This window comes from Psittacula echo, assembly GCF_963264785.1.
Source record: "Psittacula echo genome assembly, chromosome: 4".
Taxonomy (NCBI): Eukaryota; Metazoa; Chordata; class Aves; order Psittaciformes; family Psittacidae; genus Psittacula; species Psittacula echo.
This window is the reverse complement of record NC_137738.1, coordinates 40,970,094-40,984,776: the sequence shown is the minus strand read 5'-3', so window position 1 is coordinate 40,984,776 and position 14,683 is coordinate 40,970,094. Positions and strand designations below refer to the sequence as shown.

At 36.2% G+C, this 14,683-nt stretch overlaps 1 protein-coding gene across 5 annotated transcripts in view; it reads left to right on the top strand.

Moving 5' to 3' along the window:
* The window catches only part of SYNE1 (spectrin repeat containing nuclear envelope protein 1), a gene marked incomplete at its 5' end in the record, with an annotated part of 295,244 nt that overhangs the window by 112,144 nt on the left and 168,417 nt on the right, over positions 1-14,683 (top strand). For all 5 annotated transcript variants that reach the window (XM_080616381.1, XM_080616380.1, XM_080616378.1 and 2 more), the window contains 12 exons: positions 1,916-2,082; positions 3,274-3,427; positions 3,718-4,346; positions 5,067-5,246; positions 6,304-6,454; positions 8,069-8,227; positions 8,985-9,167; positions 10,248-10,349; positions 10,861-11,064; positions 12,009-12,216; positions 12,943-13,055; positions 13,731-13,936. In XM_080616381.1, the coding sequence (XP_080472507.1) occupies positions 1,916-2,082; positions 3,274-3,427; positions 3,718-4,346; positions 5,067-5,246; positions 6,304-6,454; positions 8,069-8,227; positions 8,985-9,167; positions 10,248-10,349; positions 10,861-11,064; positions 12,009-12,216; positions 12,943-13,055; positions 13,731-13,936 (2,456 nt within the window). The remainder of the gene's footprint in view (positions 1-1,915; positions 2,083-3,273; positions 3,428-3,717; positions 4,347-5,066; positions 5,247-6,303; positions 6,455-8,068; positions 8,228-8,984; positions 9,168-10,247; positions 10,350-10,860; positions 11,065-12,008; positions 12,217-12,942; positions 13,056-13,730; positions 13,937-14,683) is intronic.

Sequence of the window (14,683 nt, the reverse complement as noted above, 5' to 3'; positions counted from 1 at the left end):
AAAAGGCTATGAGGTTGGTGAAGCATGACTTCCCCTTGGTAAAGCCATGTTGACTGCCCCTCATAACCCTCTTATCCTTGGCATGCCTTAAGATGGCATCAAGGATAAGGTGTTCTATCACTTTCCCAGGGATGGAGGTGAGGCTGACCGGTCTATAGTTACCCGGGTCCTCCTTCTTGCCCTTTTTGAAGACTGGAGTGACATTTGCTTTCCTCCAGTCCTCAGGCACCTCTCCCGTTTCCCAAGACTTGGTAAAGATGATGGAGAGTGGTCTAGCAATGAATTCCACCAGTTCCCTAAGCACCCGCGGGTGCATCCCATCTGGACCCATGGATTTATGGATGTCCAGATTGCTCAACTGGTCCCTAACCCATTCCTCATCGACTAAGGCAAACTGCTCCAGTGACCTGACTTCATCTGAGGTCTCAGGAGTACAGGGCTCTTCAGGACTGCCACCGGCAGAGTAGACAGAGACAAAGAAGGCATTCAATAACTCTGCCATCTCAGTATCTTCTGTCACCAGGGCACCCATCCCATTCACCAGTGGGCCAACCTTGCCTCTGGTGTTAGTTTTATCAGCTATGTATTTGAAAAAGCTCTTTCTGTTGTCCTTGACCCCTCTGGCCAGATTTAATTCTAAGGAGGCCTTAGCCATCCTAGCTGCCTTCCTACATCCTCTAGCAGCAGCCTTATATTCCTCCCGAGTGGCCAGCCCCTCCTTCCATGACCTATAAACTCTCCTCTTCCACTTGAGCATACCCAGCAGTTCCCTATTTAGCCACGCAGGTCTCCTGGCCCTCTTCCTTGACTTCCTACGTGTCGGGATGCTCTGCTCTTGAGCTTGGAATAAGCAATCCTTGAATGTCAACCAACTATCTTGGGCCCCTTTACCTTCAAGCAGCCTTGCCCATGGGATTTCCCCTAGCAATTGCTTGAAAAGGCCAAAGTTTGCCCTGCTGAAGTCCAGGGTTGCAATTCTACTTGCTATTCTACTGGTCCTACCACACAAGATCCTGAATTCCACCATCTCATGGTCGCTGCAACCAAGGCAGCCCTCAACCTTTACTGCTTCGACCAGACCCTCCTTGTTAGTGAGGATGAGATCCAGCAGCGCTCCTCTCTTGGTTGGCTGATCCACCATTTGGATGAGGAAGTTATCATCCACTCAGTCTGCTTGCCAGAGGATCCTTTCTCTGGAGAAACTCCTTTGTTTGACAATGCTACTTTCTTTTTCTTGCATGTGAGGAAAGTTGCTCAGATGACAAAATGCTCAATGGTTTTGAATTCACAAGGAAATTTGATTTCTGATTCTTTTAAGACACACAAGACTTTCATCCTATTCTAAAGTGTGCCTTCCCTTGGAATTTTTGCCATTTGTTTTTAGATTAATATAAAGCAGTTAGCCAAATTTTAAATATTTTGCATCCTCCATGAAGCCAGTGAGTCCATAATTTCAGTTTTAAATACTACTGAAGAGAAGGAAAATTACTTTGGGTTTTGGTTTCCGTGTTTGGTTGGGCCAATTTGTGACATTTCCTTAAAATTGGAATTCCTTACAATTTTTTATTGCTGCATACAAAATACGTTGTAAAATTTAGCCTTTATTTTAGCCATTTTCATCATACTGTAGAACTGTGTGGAAAGATTGCACTTGATTCTAAAGGAGAAAAAACTTCACCTATGGGTTTTTTTACTTACTGAATTACAGTTGCAGATTTAGCTGTCTGAGGGGTCTTGAGTCCTAATATGTGTTTGTCCTAATAAACCTCAGTTCCTCCAAGGATTTGACTGTACTCATTCACTTGTCCCAAAGTGGTGTACTCTAAATCCATAGATGATTTTTTTTGTAATTTTTATCATTTTACATGTGATGCCATATTTAATCTAAAGGCTGTACATTCCATTGTTTTCCCAGGATTTGCGGGCAGATACTGAGTCCCATGCTTCAGTCTATGCAAACCTATTGCTGTTAAATGAGTCGCTATTCCCGACGGCTTCCAGACATTGTGTGAAAACAATAAAGGAAAACTTTGAGGAGCTGGATAAGAGGTGGAAAGCTTTACCACAAACTGTTGATAAAAGGTTTGTGCTTCAGTATGATTTTTACATGTTAAATGAGAGTAACCAATATTCAGATGAGGATTTTCAGTACTGAATTATAGTTTTTACAGTATTACCATTAATAAAACAAAGGTTTAAGATTAATATTGAACCCTGAGCTCCCAGGAATGGGGTGTGGAAAATCCCACAGATTTATCATGCTGTCTTTTTGGTATAAGCTCTCACTATTTTTTTGTGATAGAAAATTTCTGTTTGAAGGAGTGTGGGGCAGGGAATGAAGATAATGCGGCTTTTCAGTTATATGCTTCCTCCTGTGCAAAGCCACAATATTATCTTTTTAAACCCACTTTGGATTTTCATATGCCATAAATACTCAGTTGTTAGACAGCTGGCTCATATTAGGCTCAGGAACACTGCTTCCTTTTCTGAAACGGTATGTTATCATATGTTTAGATTCAATTGCTTTGGTGATGAACATACATATTTTACTGTTTGTAAAGGAGCTTAAGTAATAGACCCTGGTCAATGGCATAATCTTTGAGGTGCTTTATCAATATGATAGTTTTACAATATAATGATCTTGTACATAGCATTTCATGTTGAAAATCATGTAGAGAAATTTCTAAGGGAAATGGAAAGTTAAATGACAAGGCTTTTGCTAAGGTCAAGGTTTAGAAGCTTAGTTCTGCTGGGTACTGAGTACTCCTCTGGACCCACTTTTTGTTTGAACTGTGTTCCTCTGAGCAGACTTGACCCTCACTTCAGTGAAAGTTGAACATGCAGTTATTCAACCCCTGCCTAAATTGATGAGAATCTTATGTTACATGCAGTGTTGCAGATTATAGGGCAAACAGAATTGCTATGTCTGAAGACTGAAGTTTAGCTTCTGTCAATATCATTTTCTTTGCTGGGACTATCCCCCATGAAGAAAAGTTGAAGAACATACCTTGATTGTTTGGGGCACTTCTAACAGTTGATAGGAATAAAAACAGTAGAAACAGGAGAGAGCCGAAATGGTGCTTTCAGGTGTTGTGTTGTTGCCCGTTTAATAAACTAACAAGGCAGTCATCACATTTGTAACATAAATGAACATTTCCTTCATTCCTTCCACCTGGCATTGATTTTAATGCTGTCCAGTCAGCTGTGGTTCTGATTATGGGAAATGATTAATTTACATCAAGTGCTTTCATATTTACATCTGATATTCTATAGGATCAACTTCCTTCAATCTCTTGTTGCTGAGCATAGGCAGTTTGATGAGCTCCTGCTCAGGTTTTCAGACTGGATTAAGCAGTTTCTTGCTGAACTACAAGCCACTTCAGAGATAAGCACAGATGATCAACAACTAGCTGCATCTCACAATAAGGTAAACTTTTGATGTAAATATTAAAGACAGAGAAATTGTACAGTGTGTTCAGCTAAATATTCATCTAAAACTAGCATGAGGTCATTTAGTTGTTTGAGAACAGACATGGTCTTGCAGTCACATACAGATTTCTGTTATTTGACCAGTTAAAAGCAAAACTGTAAAACTGAACTCTTCTTACTGAAAAACCCTCAGCAGTACTTGTTTTGCTTGTAAGTTTAGTATGAAAATTTTTTCTGAGCTTTTGATTGGAAGAAGAAACCCATCTCTGTTTTTTTATTTTCCCATAGAACCACTCAATGGAAGTCGAAAGTAAGAAACAGCAGTTACAGAGTCTAAAGGAACATGTAGATAGATTGTGTTCTTTCAGTAGCCCAGAAGACCAGCAGACATTGCAGGGAAAGACTGAAGATTGCTTTCAGATCTTTCAGGAGGCAAGTCAAATAACTAGCCAAAGACAAGACGCTCTGGATCAGCTGCGGGTATTCCTGGAGCTCCATAGTGCTGCATCAAGAGTGCTCCACCAGCTGAGGCAGACAGTGGAGAAAACAGGAAATATAGATAAAGCTAAATCTGAATTACTGGAGAAGGAACTCAATCATGTAATTCAAAACCTTAACAAGCTGGAATCTATTGCCATCAGTTTGGATGGCTCCCTTACTAAGGCCCAGTATCATCTAAAACATAGCATTTCTGAGCAGAGGACTTCCTGCAGGGCTGTGGTGGATAATCTGTGCTTGGAACTAGAGACAGTTCAAAACCTGCTGGGAACCAAACAGAGTGAGGCAGAAGCTCTTGGAGCTTTGCGAAGATCTTTCATGGAACATAAAGAACAGCTCCTGAAGAGCATTGACGATATTGAGGAAAAAGCTGACAAGGAGGGCCTGAAGGAGGCAACACTACAAGCTCTCCAGCAAAGGTAAAAACAGCATTAATGCTTGAGATTGGTGCTTCTTCATTTGCTTGCAGTCTCTAGATTTTTTATGATGCATTGGAGGCATGTGTGAGTTTTCCGCCTTGGAAAATTGCCAGGCATTTGTGAGTTCATACATCTACTTAATAAAATTTTGTAAATAAGTGAGCCATTTGGATGGAGGGAGAACATGAGCAGAACACTTAGCAAGTGCCGCTAATCTTTTATCTTGCAAGAACAGTTCAGAAAATCTTTGTCTCATGAATTTATTTTGTCCAAATGAAACATTTGGGTATTTCTCCATATAGCTCCAAAAAGCTATTAGAGATCCCATATAATATAACTTTTCGTACTTTTACAGAATTATAGACTGTACATGTGCTGAAGGAATAGAAAACACTATGATAAAGTATTTATATAAATATTTGAGTATATTTCCAAGTCACTGTGTGAGGTGAAGGTATATGTATATCTATATAATTGTAGAGATTTTGTAGAAAAATTACAATTTCTACAAAATTGTAGTAAAATTACATTCTGAGCCTAGTTGTAGCAGAAAAAAAATCCAGATAACACTTTGTTTTCTGAAGATACTGTAGGAAATGTTAGAAAAAGGGAACTTGGTGCATAGTAAGTAATAGCAACTGTTTCAGTCTTATTTTGTCCTCCTTTCTCTTGCAAAAAAGTGAAGCTAAGTAAATTTTAAACCTGCCTTTTAACTTGCAGATTAAGGATCTTTAACCAGTTAGATGAAGAATTAAATTCTCACCAACACAAACTCCAGTGGCTCATGGACAAAGCGAAACAAATAGCCCAAAAAGACATTACACTTGCTTCTGAGATTGACAAAGAGATAAATCGCTTAGAATCTCTGTGGGAGGATACCAAGAAAGTTATACATGAAAAGTAAGTAGATCTTAGACTTAAAGTGACAAATGAGAGAGTTCTTTTAGTGGGGGAAAGAGACCTAGTTATTTGCATTTAATATCTTCTTGTCATGTTAATGCCAATAAAAAACAGGGCTTCTATGTTAAATACTGAGTAGAAGGTAAAACAGTATGAACCAGGATACTTGTGATTGTACTATTAATAAAGCCACAGACAGGTCCTCAGGGCAGTGCTTGTAGATATACTGAGGTTTTAGTTGCATGTTATTATTTACTCTCCTAATGTATCCACTGAGACACATACTGTCCTTCTAGCATGTATTTTCTTTCTCTGTTGAATATGTATTTCTGACAATCCGACATTCAGTGGTCCTAAATCATTCTTAGATTTAAATCTCTCTGTCTGCCCAAGGGACCATGCTCATAACAATCATCAATGTATAATCAGTGATATGACAGTTTTGTATATCAATCAAAGTTGATAAAGAACTAAAGAAACTAAAGAAAATTTTATCTTACCCTCTTCTTTGTCTTATCTCCCTCTTTGTCATCTTTAAAGAAAATGTCAAATGTTTTTTAAATTTGCACGGTAAAGTTGAGTGCTGGATTCATTCAGTACTGCATCATCCTCAATGTACATAAATTTTGTCTGTCTTTACTTGGGCTTCTATTTATGAAAAAACAAAACAAAACAAAAACTGTATGTTAAAGGAGCAAGTTAAGAAAATGAACTGTGAGTGCCAGCATCATTACAGTGTGGTTTCCAGTCAGTAAGTTGCTAAACTTAGGAAGTGAGAGGCTTGAATTCCAGCAACAATCAGTCTTTTGCTCAAGTCTGTTGCTTTGATATCTAATATATATGCAATCGTGATCTATATACTGGCCCTTCAGTGAAGTGTTTTGTGATGTATGGACCCACAGTGATTTGTCAAACCTAAATATTAACATTTTATTAGCTGCCCAAAACACATTTGGCACTGCGTCCTCATTTTCCCATGCTGAATCTCTACATCATATTCTCTTTCCCTCAGAAACATGACAGCAAATGATATTAACACAGCCTTTTCACATTACAGAAAGGAGCAGTCTTGCATTCTTATTGATCTGATGAAGGAATATCAGAGCTTGAAGACAACAATAATGAAAGTCATAGACAGTGCTGATAGTGCTTCAGTGATCAAATCCATTTGGAAGGACTGTGAAGACATCAAGCGAACTTTATCAAAGGTAATTATATATATTTCATTTGAGGTATTTAAAGGATTTAGATTTTTTTTTTAAAGTTTAAAGGTGCCCTTGGTCTGTGTTTTAAGCTCCTTGAATCTACTGTCAAATCTTGTCACATTGACATTCAGGGTTTAAATAGTACAGATTCTGAGGAGGAAATAATACCATACTTTTTAAGCATTTGGCAAGATCCATTAATGTGTTTTTGATGGTTGCTATTTACAGTTTTAACACCGAGAAATGCAAAATGTTGATTTCTATGGAAAGCATAAGTTATCTGGTCCTTATATAAAATATATTGTGCATATATTACTATGATAGTATAAGAGGATATTTCCAGTCAACATACTTTAATGTTTTTCCATATTGGGTATTTTTTTTTAATAGAATAAAGTCAACAAAAGAAGGGTTATGTCTGTCTCTTTCTCTAAGATGACTTATTCCATGGAGTACAATGTTGATACTGGCCATTGAGCCATTGAGATAAGGAATTTGGATATTTGCACTCCATTCATTTCACTGGTGTTTCTAAAATTCTAAATTCTGCTATCCATCAGCTTGTCAGGATAACCAGTTCTGAGTTACATTCTTTCTTTTCATTCAGAGAGTAATTTCATTTGGAAGCCTAGTGAGCTCTTGATTAAAAATTCTTCAGTGAGATCTGTATAAACCTCATTCTAAACTGTTTATTTATGGCATTTTGATAACAGACATTTTAACTAAAACTGAAAGCCAGATCAGAGCTCAACAGTCTAACAAAGAAATGCATTTAACTTCCATATAATTCCTCTCCTTAATGTGGGTCTTGGAGAGTGAAGAATTCCCTGTTCCAATACTGGCCACATCTAGGCATGAAAGAGTTGGAGCATAATAAATAATTTGCACAACTTCTACCATAACAAACAGGCATGGCCACATGGCCCTACTGCATCCAGATTAGTAGCTTACATCTAATGCTGATCACTAATAGTTCTTAAAGAAAAAACTGAGATGCTTACTATGATCCTTTCTCAGTATTTTGTTACATCTTCAATGACAGCATTTTAAAAAGATTTCCCTACATCTAGAATTGCAGGCTTTGTGGCTCTGAAGATACTGTCTAATTTCTTTCTGAATATATTTGTACTTTTGTTTTCCAAACTATCTAGGAGTGACAGGTTTTAACAATTCTAAATTTTGTTTGCAACACCCTCTGTTTACCCTGCTATAATTCCAGAACTGATTTTAGATACTAGTTAGTCAATTGGGGGTTCTTATTATTCAATTTATACATGTACACGTAGAGTCTGAAGAATGGGAAAAATAACAATACTTTTTCTAAAAAATGTCCTAAGTCCTAAAGAAAACTGGTTACCACGTGGCAAAAAATCAGAATTTATTATTCCTGCTTGTCTGCTTTATTTATTTTTTTATAAAAATCATACTATTTGATTATGCTTGTGAGAAAACCATTGCTCCTCTTTCTGTGGCATAGTAAAATACAAGATGGTATGCTGCATGAGAATTATCAAATGCATAACATATACCACAGGGCTAGGGATGGGTGCCTGGGGAACTGAATTTTTCTTTTTTTCTTCAAGGCTTAATTAAACAAGTAAATATTTATGTTCATAGCACGAAGCTGCCAAGAATGAACTGAGTGATAAACAAAAGGAGCTGGATACTTTCATCAATAAAGGAAAACACTTGTTAGCAGAATTGAAAAGAGTACATAGCTGTGACTCCACTGCGGTAAAAACAGACACGAACTGTATTGTGGACAAATGGCTAGATGTAAGAATCTGGTATTTATACAATGGATACAGTTTTTAAGTTGGGCTAGGGTTACAGTATTAGTATTTTCTTAGGATCTTAGAGTACAATTGTTTACTAAAGTTTATTTTGAAGTATATATCTCAAAGGGTTAATCATAGGGATTTGACATCCATTGTACGACAAAGTTGTGACATCAATTTGATAGATTTAAAACAAAGTCTTAAAATAATGTATGAATGTTACTAGTATAAATTTGCTCAGTGCACACTTCTGTGTGTAAATTTGGATTGGATTCCCACCAAATATATTACTTTATTAAAGTATTTACAAAGCATTACTTTACTAAAGTGGACTAAATAAATTAGGCAGTAAATTGTATTAAGCTACACTGTAAAAGATGTATGTTGAGAAAGACATTATAGCAGAGAAATATAATGTAAAAGCTAATATTTTATATTTTCATATTTATACAATTTCATTAGGAAATTCTTAAATTACATAAATCTAGCTGTTTTTAAAGATGAAGTTTATTTCAACATAAAACTTTCCCAGTAAAAAATACACAAATATTTAGAAACATTCACATATAATTTTTGTTAATTTTATGATCTGGGTAACTAAATCAAAATTAGAATTCAGAACTTAGACCTAATTCTAAGAAAATTATTATGCCTAGATGTACTAATCATCTTTTATGCACTTGCCTTACAATTGGCTGCAAAATAAATCTAAAATTAATTTATGAATGGTATTGATACATCTCCTCTCCTGAAAGGTATCTGAAAGAATTGAAGACAACATCGACCGTCTGAGTGTAAGCGTGTCTCTGTGGGATGACATCCTCAAAACTGGAGATGAAATGGATGTATGGTGCAGTAAGTCCATTTCTCAACTGAATGAAGGCATCAGCAACTTAAGTAACAGTCAGAAAATGGAGGTTCTCCTGAAAGACTTCCAGGTGCTTACCCATAAATTAGTATTAAAAATGTTCTAGACCAAAATCTCAAGTGGTATCAGGCATATAGACAAGGCTGTGTTGTAGATCACCATATCCCCTGTTCAGGCAGTGATACCATTAACCCAGTGTCTAGCTGACAGCATTCCAGTCCTCTTTTGAAGCCATTTGCTTCTGACAGAAACACAAACAGCACATTTCTTACTAAATCTAAGCTCCACAGTTATTTTGGCTCTAGCAGTACATGGTAATGTGTTCTTACAAGCACAAAAATTTCAAAAAGCATGGCATTGGACTGAACTGTTCCAGGAGAAACTGATGGAAATTTTAGATACCTTCAGCTGAAGTTAAGTAAAAAATCAGTAGTTTCTGAAATCTGCTGTCCAATCTTTTAATTGGAGTGATCTGTCTGAATTTTTTTGGGGGAAAGCAAGTTTGGGTAATAGGATAAACACACCAATTATTTGCCTAATACTTAAAAACTATAATTATATAAATGATTATTTTCTCGTTCACTTTGCTATTAGTTTTGGGGTTTTTTTTAGTAAGTAGAATATTTCTTTATAACTGTGATCTATATAACCATAACAACTACAAGGTCCAGATATGTCAGTGCATATATAGCAGAACATTTTTGTTCCCTTTTGAGGTTAAAACTTATTTTTGTGTTTAATTTTTTTTCTGAGAGCTCACTTCCTTGTAATAAAAACCAGAAAGCACATGCATTATATGCTGTATGCCGTTAAGTGGAACGTAACAACCACAGCAGATTTTTCCAGTCAAATAAACAATTGCATTCCCATCTTTATTCAGCTGGTTTTAAGAAACAAAGGCTGTTAGTGCACTTTGAATTTTAAAAATGTGTGTGGTTATTTTAATGGAGGGGAAAAAAATATCTCTGAACTATGTCTAATAAAGGAGAAGAGATGGGAGATTTTTAGGGAAGAAACTGAGTACAACAACGGTGTTGCTAAACTTCTTTTTTACATTTTCTTTAATTCTTGCAATTGATGGAGCATCCTTCTGAAGGTCTAAAACCTTTCTGTAGTTTGGCATGCAACTTTGACCACATCTCTTTTACAGTCTGAAATCAAGGCTAAAGAGCTGAAGTTGGAGCAGCTTAGTTCCAAAATTTCAGATCTCAAAGAACTGATCCATAGTCAAGAGCCTCCTGCAGATCTCCAGGTAAAATGAAGATACTGGTAATCACAGACTATGCTCAAATAACTAAAATTCCTCCTGAAATTTCTGTATCTCCTGTACTGCCTTTTTCTTCTAAGGTGACAGATGATATTACATTATTTATATGTATCATAACTATTCTTTCTTCATATTTCTTTAATTAATTTTTTTCTGAAAAAGAAAAAAGTATGCTTTTATGAGCTATTTGCGTTTAGGTGATGTTCTGTATATATGGCAAATTTATGGCAACTGCTTAATTTTTCAGAAGTGGATAACTTCAACAGTTTGCAGTCTAGATTTTTATAAATTAGCATCCTTTCTTTGGATTACGGTATATCTAAAACTTAATTCTGAATGGTTGACATGTTTTATTTATGTAAGTATCTTTACTCATATATGTAAAGACAGCAAAATGACTGTTGTGTCACTTTCCTATCTTCTATTTATATCAATAAACATTCACCATAATAAATGCTTTATTTAAATGCTTTAATAGCTAACATTTTGTTTTTAGTTTGTAGAATCAGATTTGAGGCAGAAGTTGGAACATGCTAAAGAAATGTCAGAGACCGCAAAAGAGACACTGGAAGATTTTAATACTCAGAAGATGCAGTTACAGAAGTTTATCGATCAGATGACAGACTGGTTAACAGAAGTGGAAGAAACACTGTTACGCTGTGCACGTAACCTGGATCCTGATGCTCTAAATAAAGTGAAGGTCAGTGCTGAAGAAAATGAATATGCTTTTTCTCATGCAGTGATCTTTAGTTTTTAGCAGAGTTTTGCTAAGCATTATACTTAATTTTAATTTAATAATATGTCCTGCACAGCTGCTAAAATCTTAGCAAATAGTGCAGTGATACTCTTTAAGTTCTACCAGTGAACTGAAGTTCTGATCTATTTGTTAACCTGATTTTTTTCTGATTTGATACAAAACTTTTCAAACATTATAATGAATATTATAGTCTTTGTTGTGACAAAAACTGGTTTTATTACATTGAACTAATCAGTCATTACTCCAGCATGTTTACAAGTCCGCTTACTCCTTTGTAATACAGGTTAAGAATGTGTACCTTATATTAAAAGACCCCGAACTGAGCTTAATTTTAACACGAACTTCTACCTCAGAAGTCCTCCTTAGTCCTCATATATAGCACTTCTTTTTTCTCCATCCTAGAGCTCTCTTGATTGAATACAATTATGTTCATCATAACATGACAAAACACATGGATATTTTTTCAGTGTGAGCACATTTTAATGACCATCTTCTGGACAATTTAGTTTTCAAACAAATGTTCTTCTCCAGTCAGATGAAAACTCCCTTTCACTCAGAAATCCCACCAAATACCAGTGTCCTGTTGCATCTCACATGTATATTCAGACTTAGCTTAAAATAACTATTGTTCTTCAGTATGCCTTGAAATTTGTTTAGAAATAGAGTAGTGAATCATGAGAAACAGCATTTCTCTCACTTCTGTGATGGCTCTTTAGTTTCAAGGATTCATCTCACTTGAAAAATTTAGGAAATGTGCACCAGTAGTTCTTCCCTTCATTGTGTCATTGCAATAGACCACAGGAGGAAAGAGCATATGGGAAGAGGAAAAGAGAGGGCTCTTCTGTTTCTTTACAAATGTCGTATCTGTGTTGTAACTTCATTTTCAGGAAACACAAAAAGACCTTCAGCTTCAGCAGAGCCTTATTGACTCAACCCGTGAGAACCTCAACAGTCTGTGTCGCAAATACCATTCTGTAGAGCTGGAAACTCTTGGTGGCACTGTCACTTCGTTAATAAAGAAGTATGAAGCTGTGAATCTGCTCTGTCGCAGAACACAGGCTAGCATGCAAGAGTCCTTGGAAAAACATTTCCTCGGTGAGTCTTCAGTCTTATTAATAGGAACCGTTACCCCACAGCCATGAATCATTCTGGAATCTGCCAGAGTTTCCAGTGATGTCACTGCAATTGCAACTTTATTTTTGTATGGAGCCTTTCAAAAGTCCTGTTACCAAATGTTCATTTGATAACTGCTGTGAAACAAAGCATTTTACTATAAGAGAATTCACCTTTAACTATGTAATATGCATGGGAGGCAAGCCCAGTTCCACCTCTCTTCACTCTTAGTATGTACTTCTATTGCACAGATACACTGTGTATTTGACATAAAGAGATTTATATAACCAAATGGAGATGCTTATAGTTTAAATGTCCCCAACTGGAGTATTTCTTGGGATCCCTGAATAGTCAGTGGAGAGAAGTAGGCAATTTTAAGTCTTGTATAATAAGATATTAATCCAGATACTATCTATACATTAAATTGGGACATATATTATAGACTGAAAATGCCTATCTTTTCCCATTGGCTATAAAGGGAAGCTAGTGTGACTGTTCAAATTTGGATATTTATAGTGGAAACATCTACGTGTCTGTGAAATGAATCCCACTCCCCAAGGTCATTGAAGGTAATGAGACTCATCCTATTAACTTTCCCATACTGTTCCTGAAGAATAATAGGACTGTGGAAGACAGCTGTATAGTATTGTGGATAATGCTGCTTCTTAAAAAAAATATTCTCTTCTCTATACTTTTTTATTAAATAAGATTCAATGCAAGAATTCCAGGAATGGTTTTCTGGTGTGAAAGCTGCAGTAAAAGAGTCATCTGATAGGTCTGGAGACAGCCAAGCCATAGAGGCAAAGCTACATGACTTGCAGGTATAGTGAACAATTAAAAAAATATTAATTAGCAATTTAGCTATATTTATCCAATTATATCTCTAAAATAATTAGTAGATGTTATAATATTTATTGGGTTTGTTTCCAAAAAGGTAATGTAAGAATGGTTGGAGACAGCAATATGTACTGCAGAGGGAATACAGTGGAAACTGTATTCGTTGTTCTGAGAGATCAGAATTTAATTTCTGGAAGATATATGTGTAACTAAGCTATTCCTGTTTCTGTTTTTCAATCCTTTTTCCCTTTTTTTGCCTTCTTTCTCTTCTTTTCCTATGTTTTCTTATATGGTTGCTTATTCAGTCTTTCAGATTATCACTGTCTTGTCAAAGCTTATCTATGCAGATTTTTGATACACAAATAGCAGCACACCTACTTCAAACAACCCTAGTTCTTGAAATGTATAACATCTTCAGGACATGAGTAAACTGTCCAGACAAAACCAGAACTACCTTGGGACGAAGCAGGAAAATTTAGTTTTGTGAATTGTAGCACCGCTTAATGAATTTTTAGTTGAGCTATCTGCTTAGAACTTTTTCCATAGCTAGACATGTCTCATCCTCTTGGGGAAAACTGACCACTTCTAATAGAAATATTACTTATCTTTAGTTAATAAATCTAGTTATGCCTTTTAAACTGTATTCTTTTATTACACAGAGTGTGCTGGATTCTCTTAGTGAGGGACAGAACAAGTTAGATGCTGCCTGCAAGGAAGGAGAAAGTTTGTCTGCTTGCTTACCTAAACCAGTTGTGAGCCATATTCAGGAGCAAATACTGAAGTCTAACCAGAACTTCCAGGAATTCCTCAACCAGTGTCTGAATGATAAGAAGTTCCTGGAAGCTTGCGCTTCACACCTGGAAAGGCGAGTACTATCAGTCACAGGTGGACTGCATGAAATTGTCTGGCTGCAGAAATACAGGGAACAATTTGAAATTATTTTCAGCTACCCTGGTCCTGTTTGCTTTTTTCTTCACAAATATCTAAGACAGAATAAAGTTCTCTGATAAAAACGTGTCAGCCTTTGGAGATCTTGCACCAAGGGTATTATTTTGGTTAGATAATTCCACGTCAGGATCATATATGCAAATCTGCATAACTCACGCAATCCCAAATCAGCAGTTGGATTCTCCATAATTTAAATGCAATTGCCTGGAAGGAAAAGGTGTGATGAATTTTCAAGTTCTACCCTGGGTTTTGAAGATAGAATGCTTTTCACACAGCTTGTGTCTGTCCTGTCCCATTCCACATAGACATATTTCCTAAGGACCTAATAAGAAAACTCTGCTAAATTATTGCTCAGGATTGGATTTTTTGGAATTTGAATATTTTTAGGTTAATTAGATTCAAAACTGTTGCTAATTGAAAGCAAAGTTAGTAATAGTAGCAGTAATGGATAAAACAGCAAGATGAGATGGTGTGCCTTCATATAAGGGAAAGGTTTTAAAACTTAGGGCCAGAACTTGTTTTGCCAAGTTCTGAGTGCTTGTTACATTCTGTTGGAGAAATCAAAAGCACAACGTTTAAGGTGTTGTAAGTGTCAGTACTGAGTAGAAGCCCACTTTTACCCATTTTTTAAACTTAGACTATATCATTATAAGAATTTGGAAAA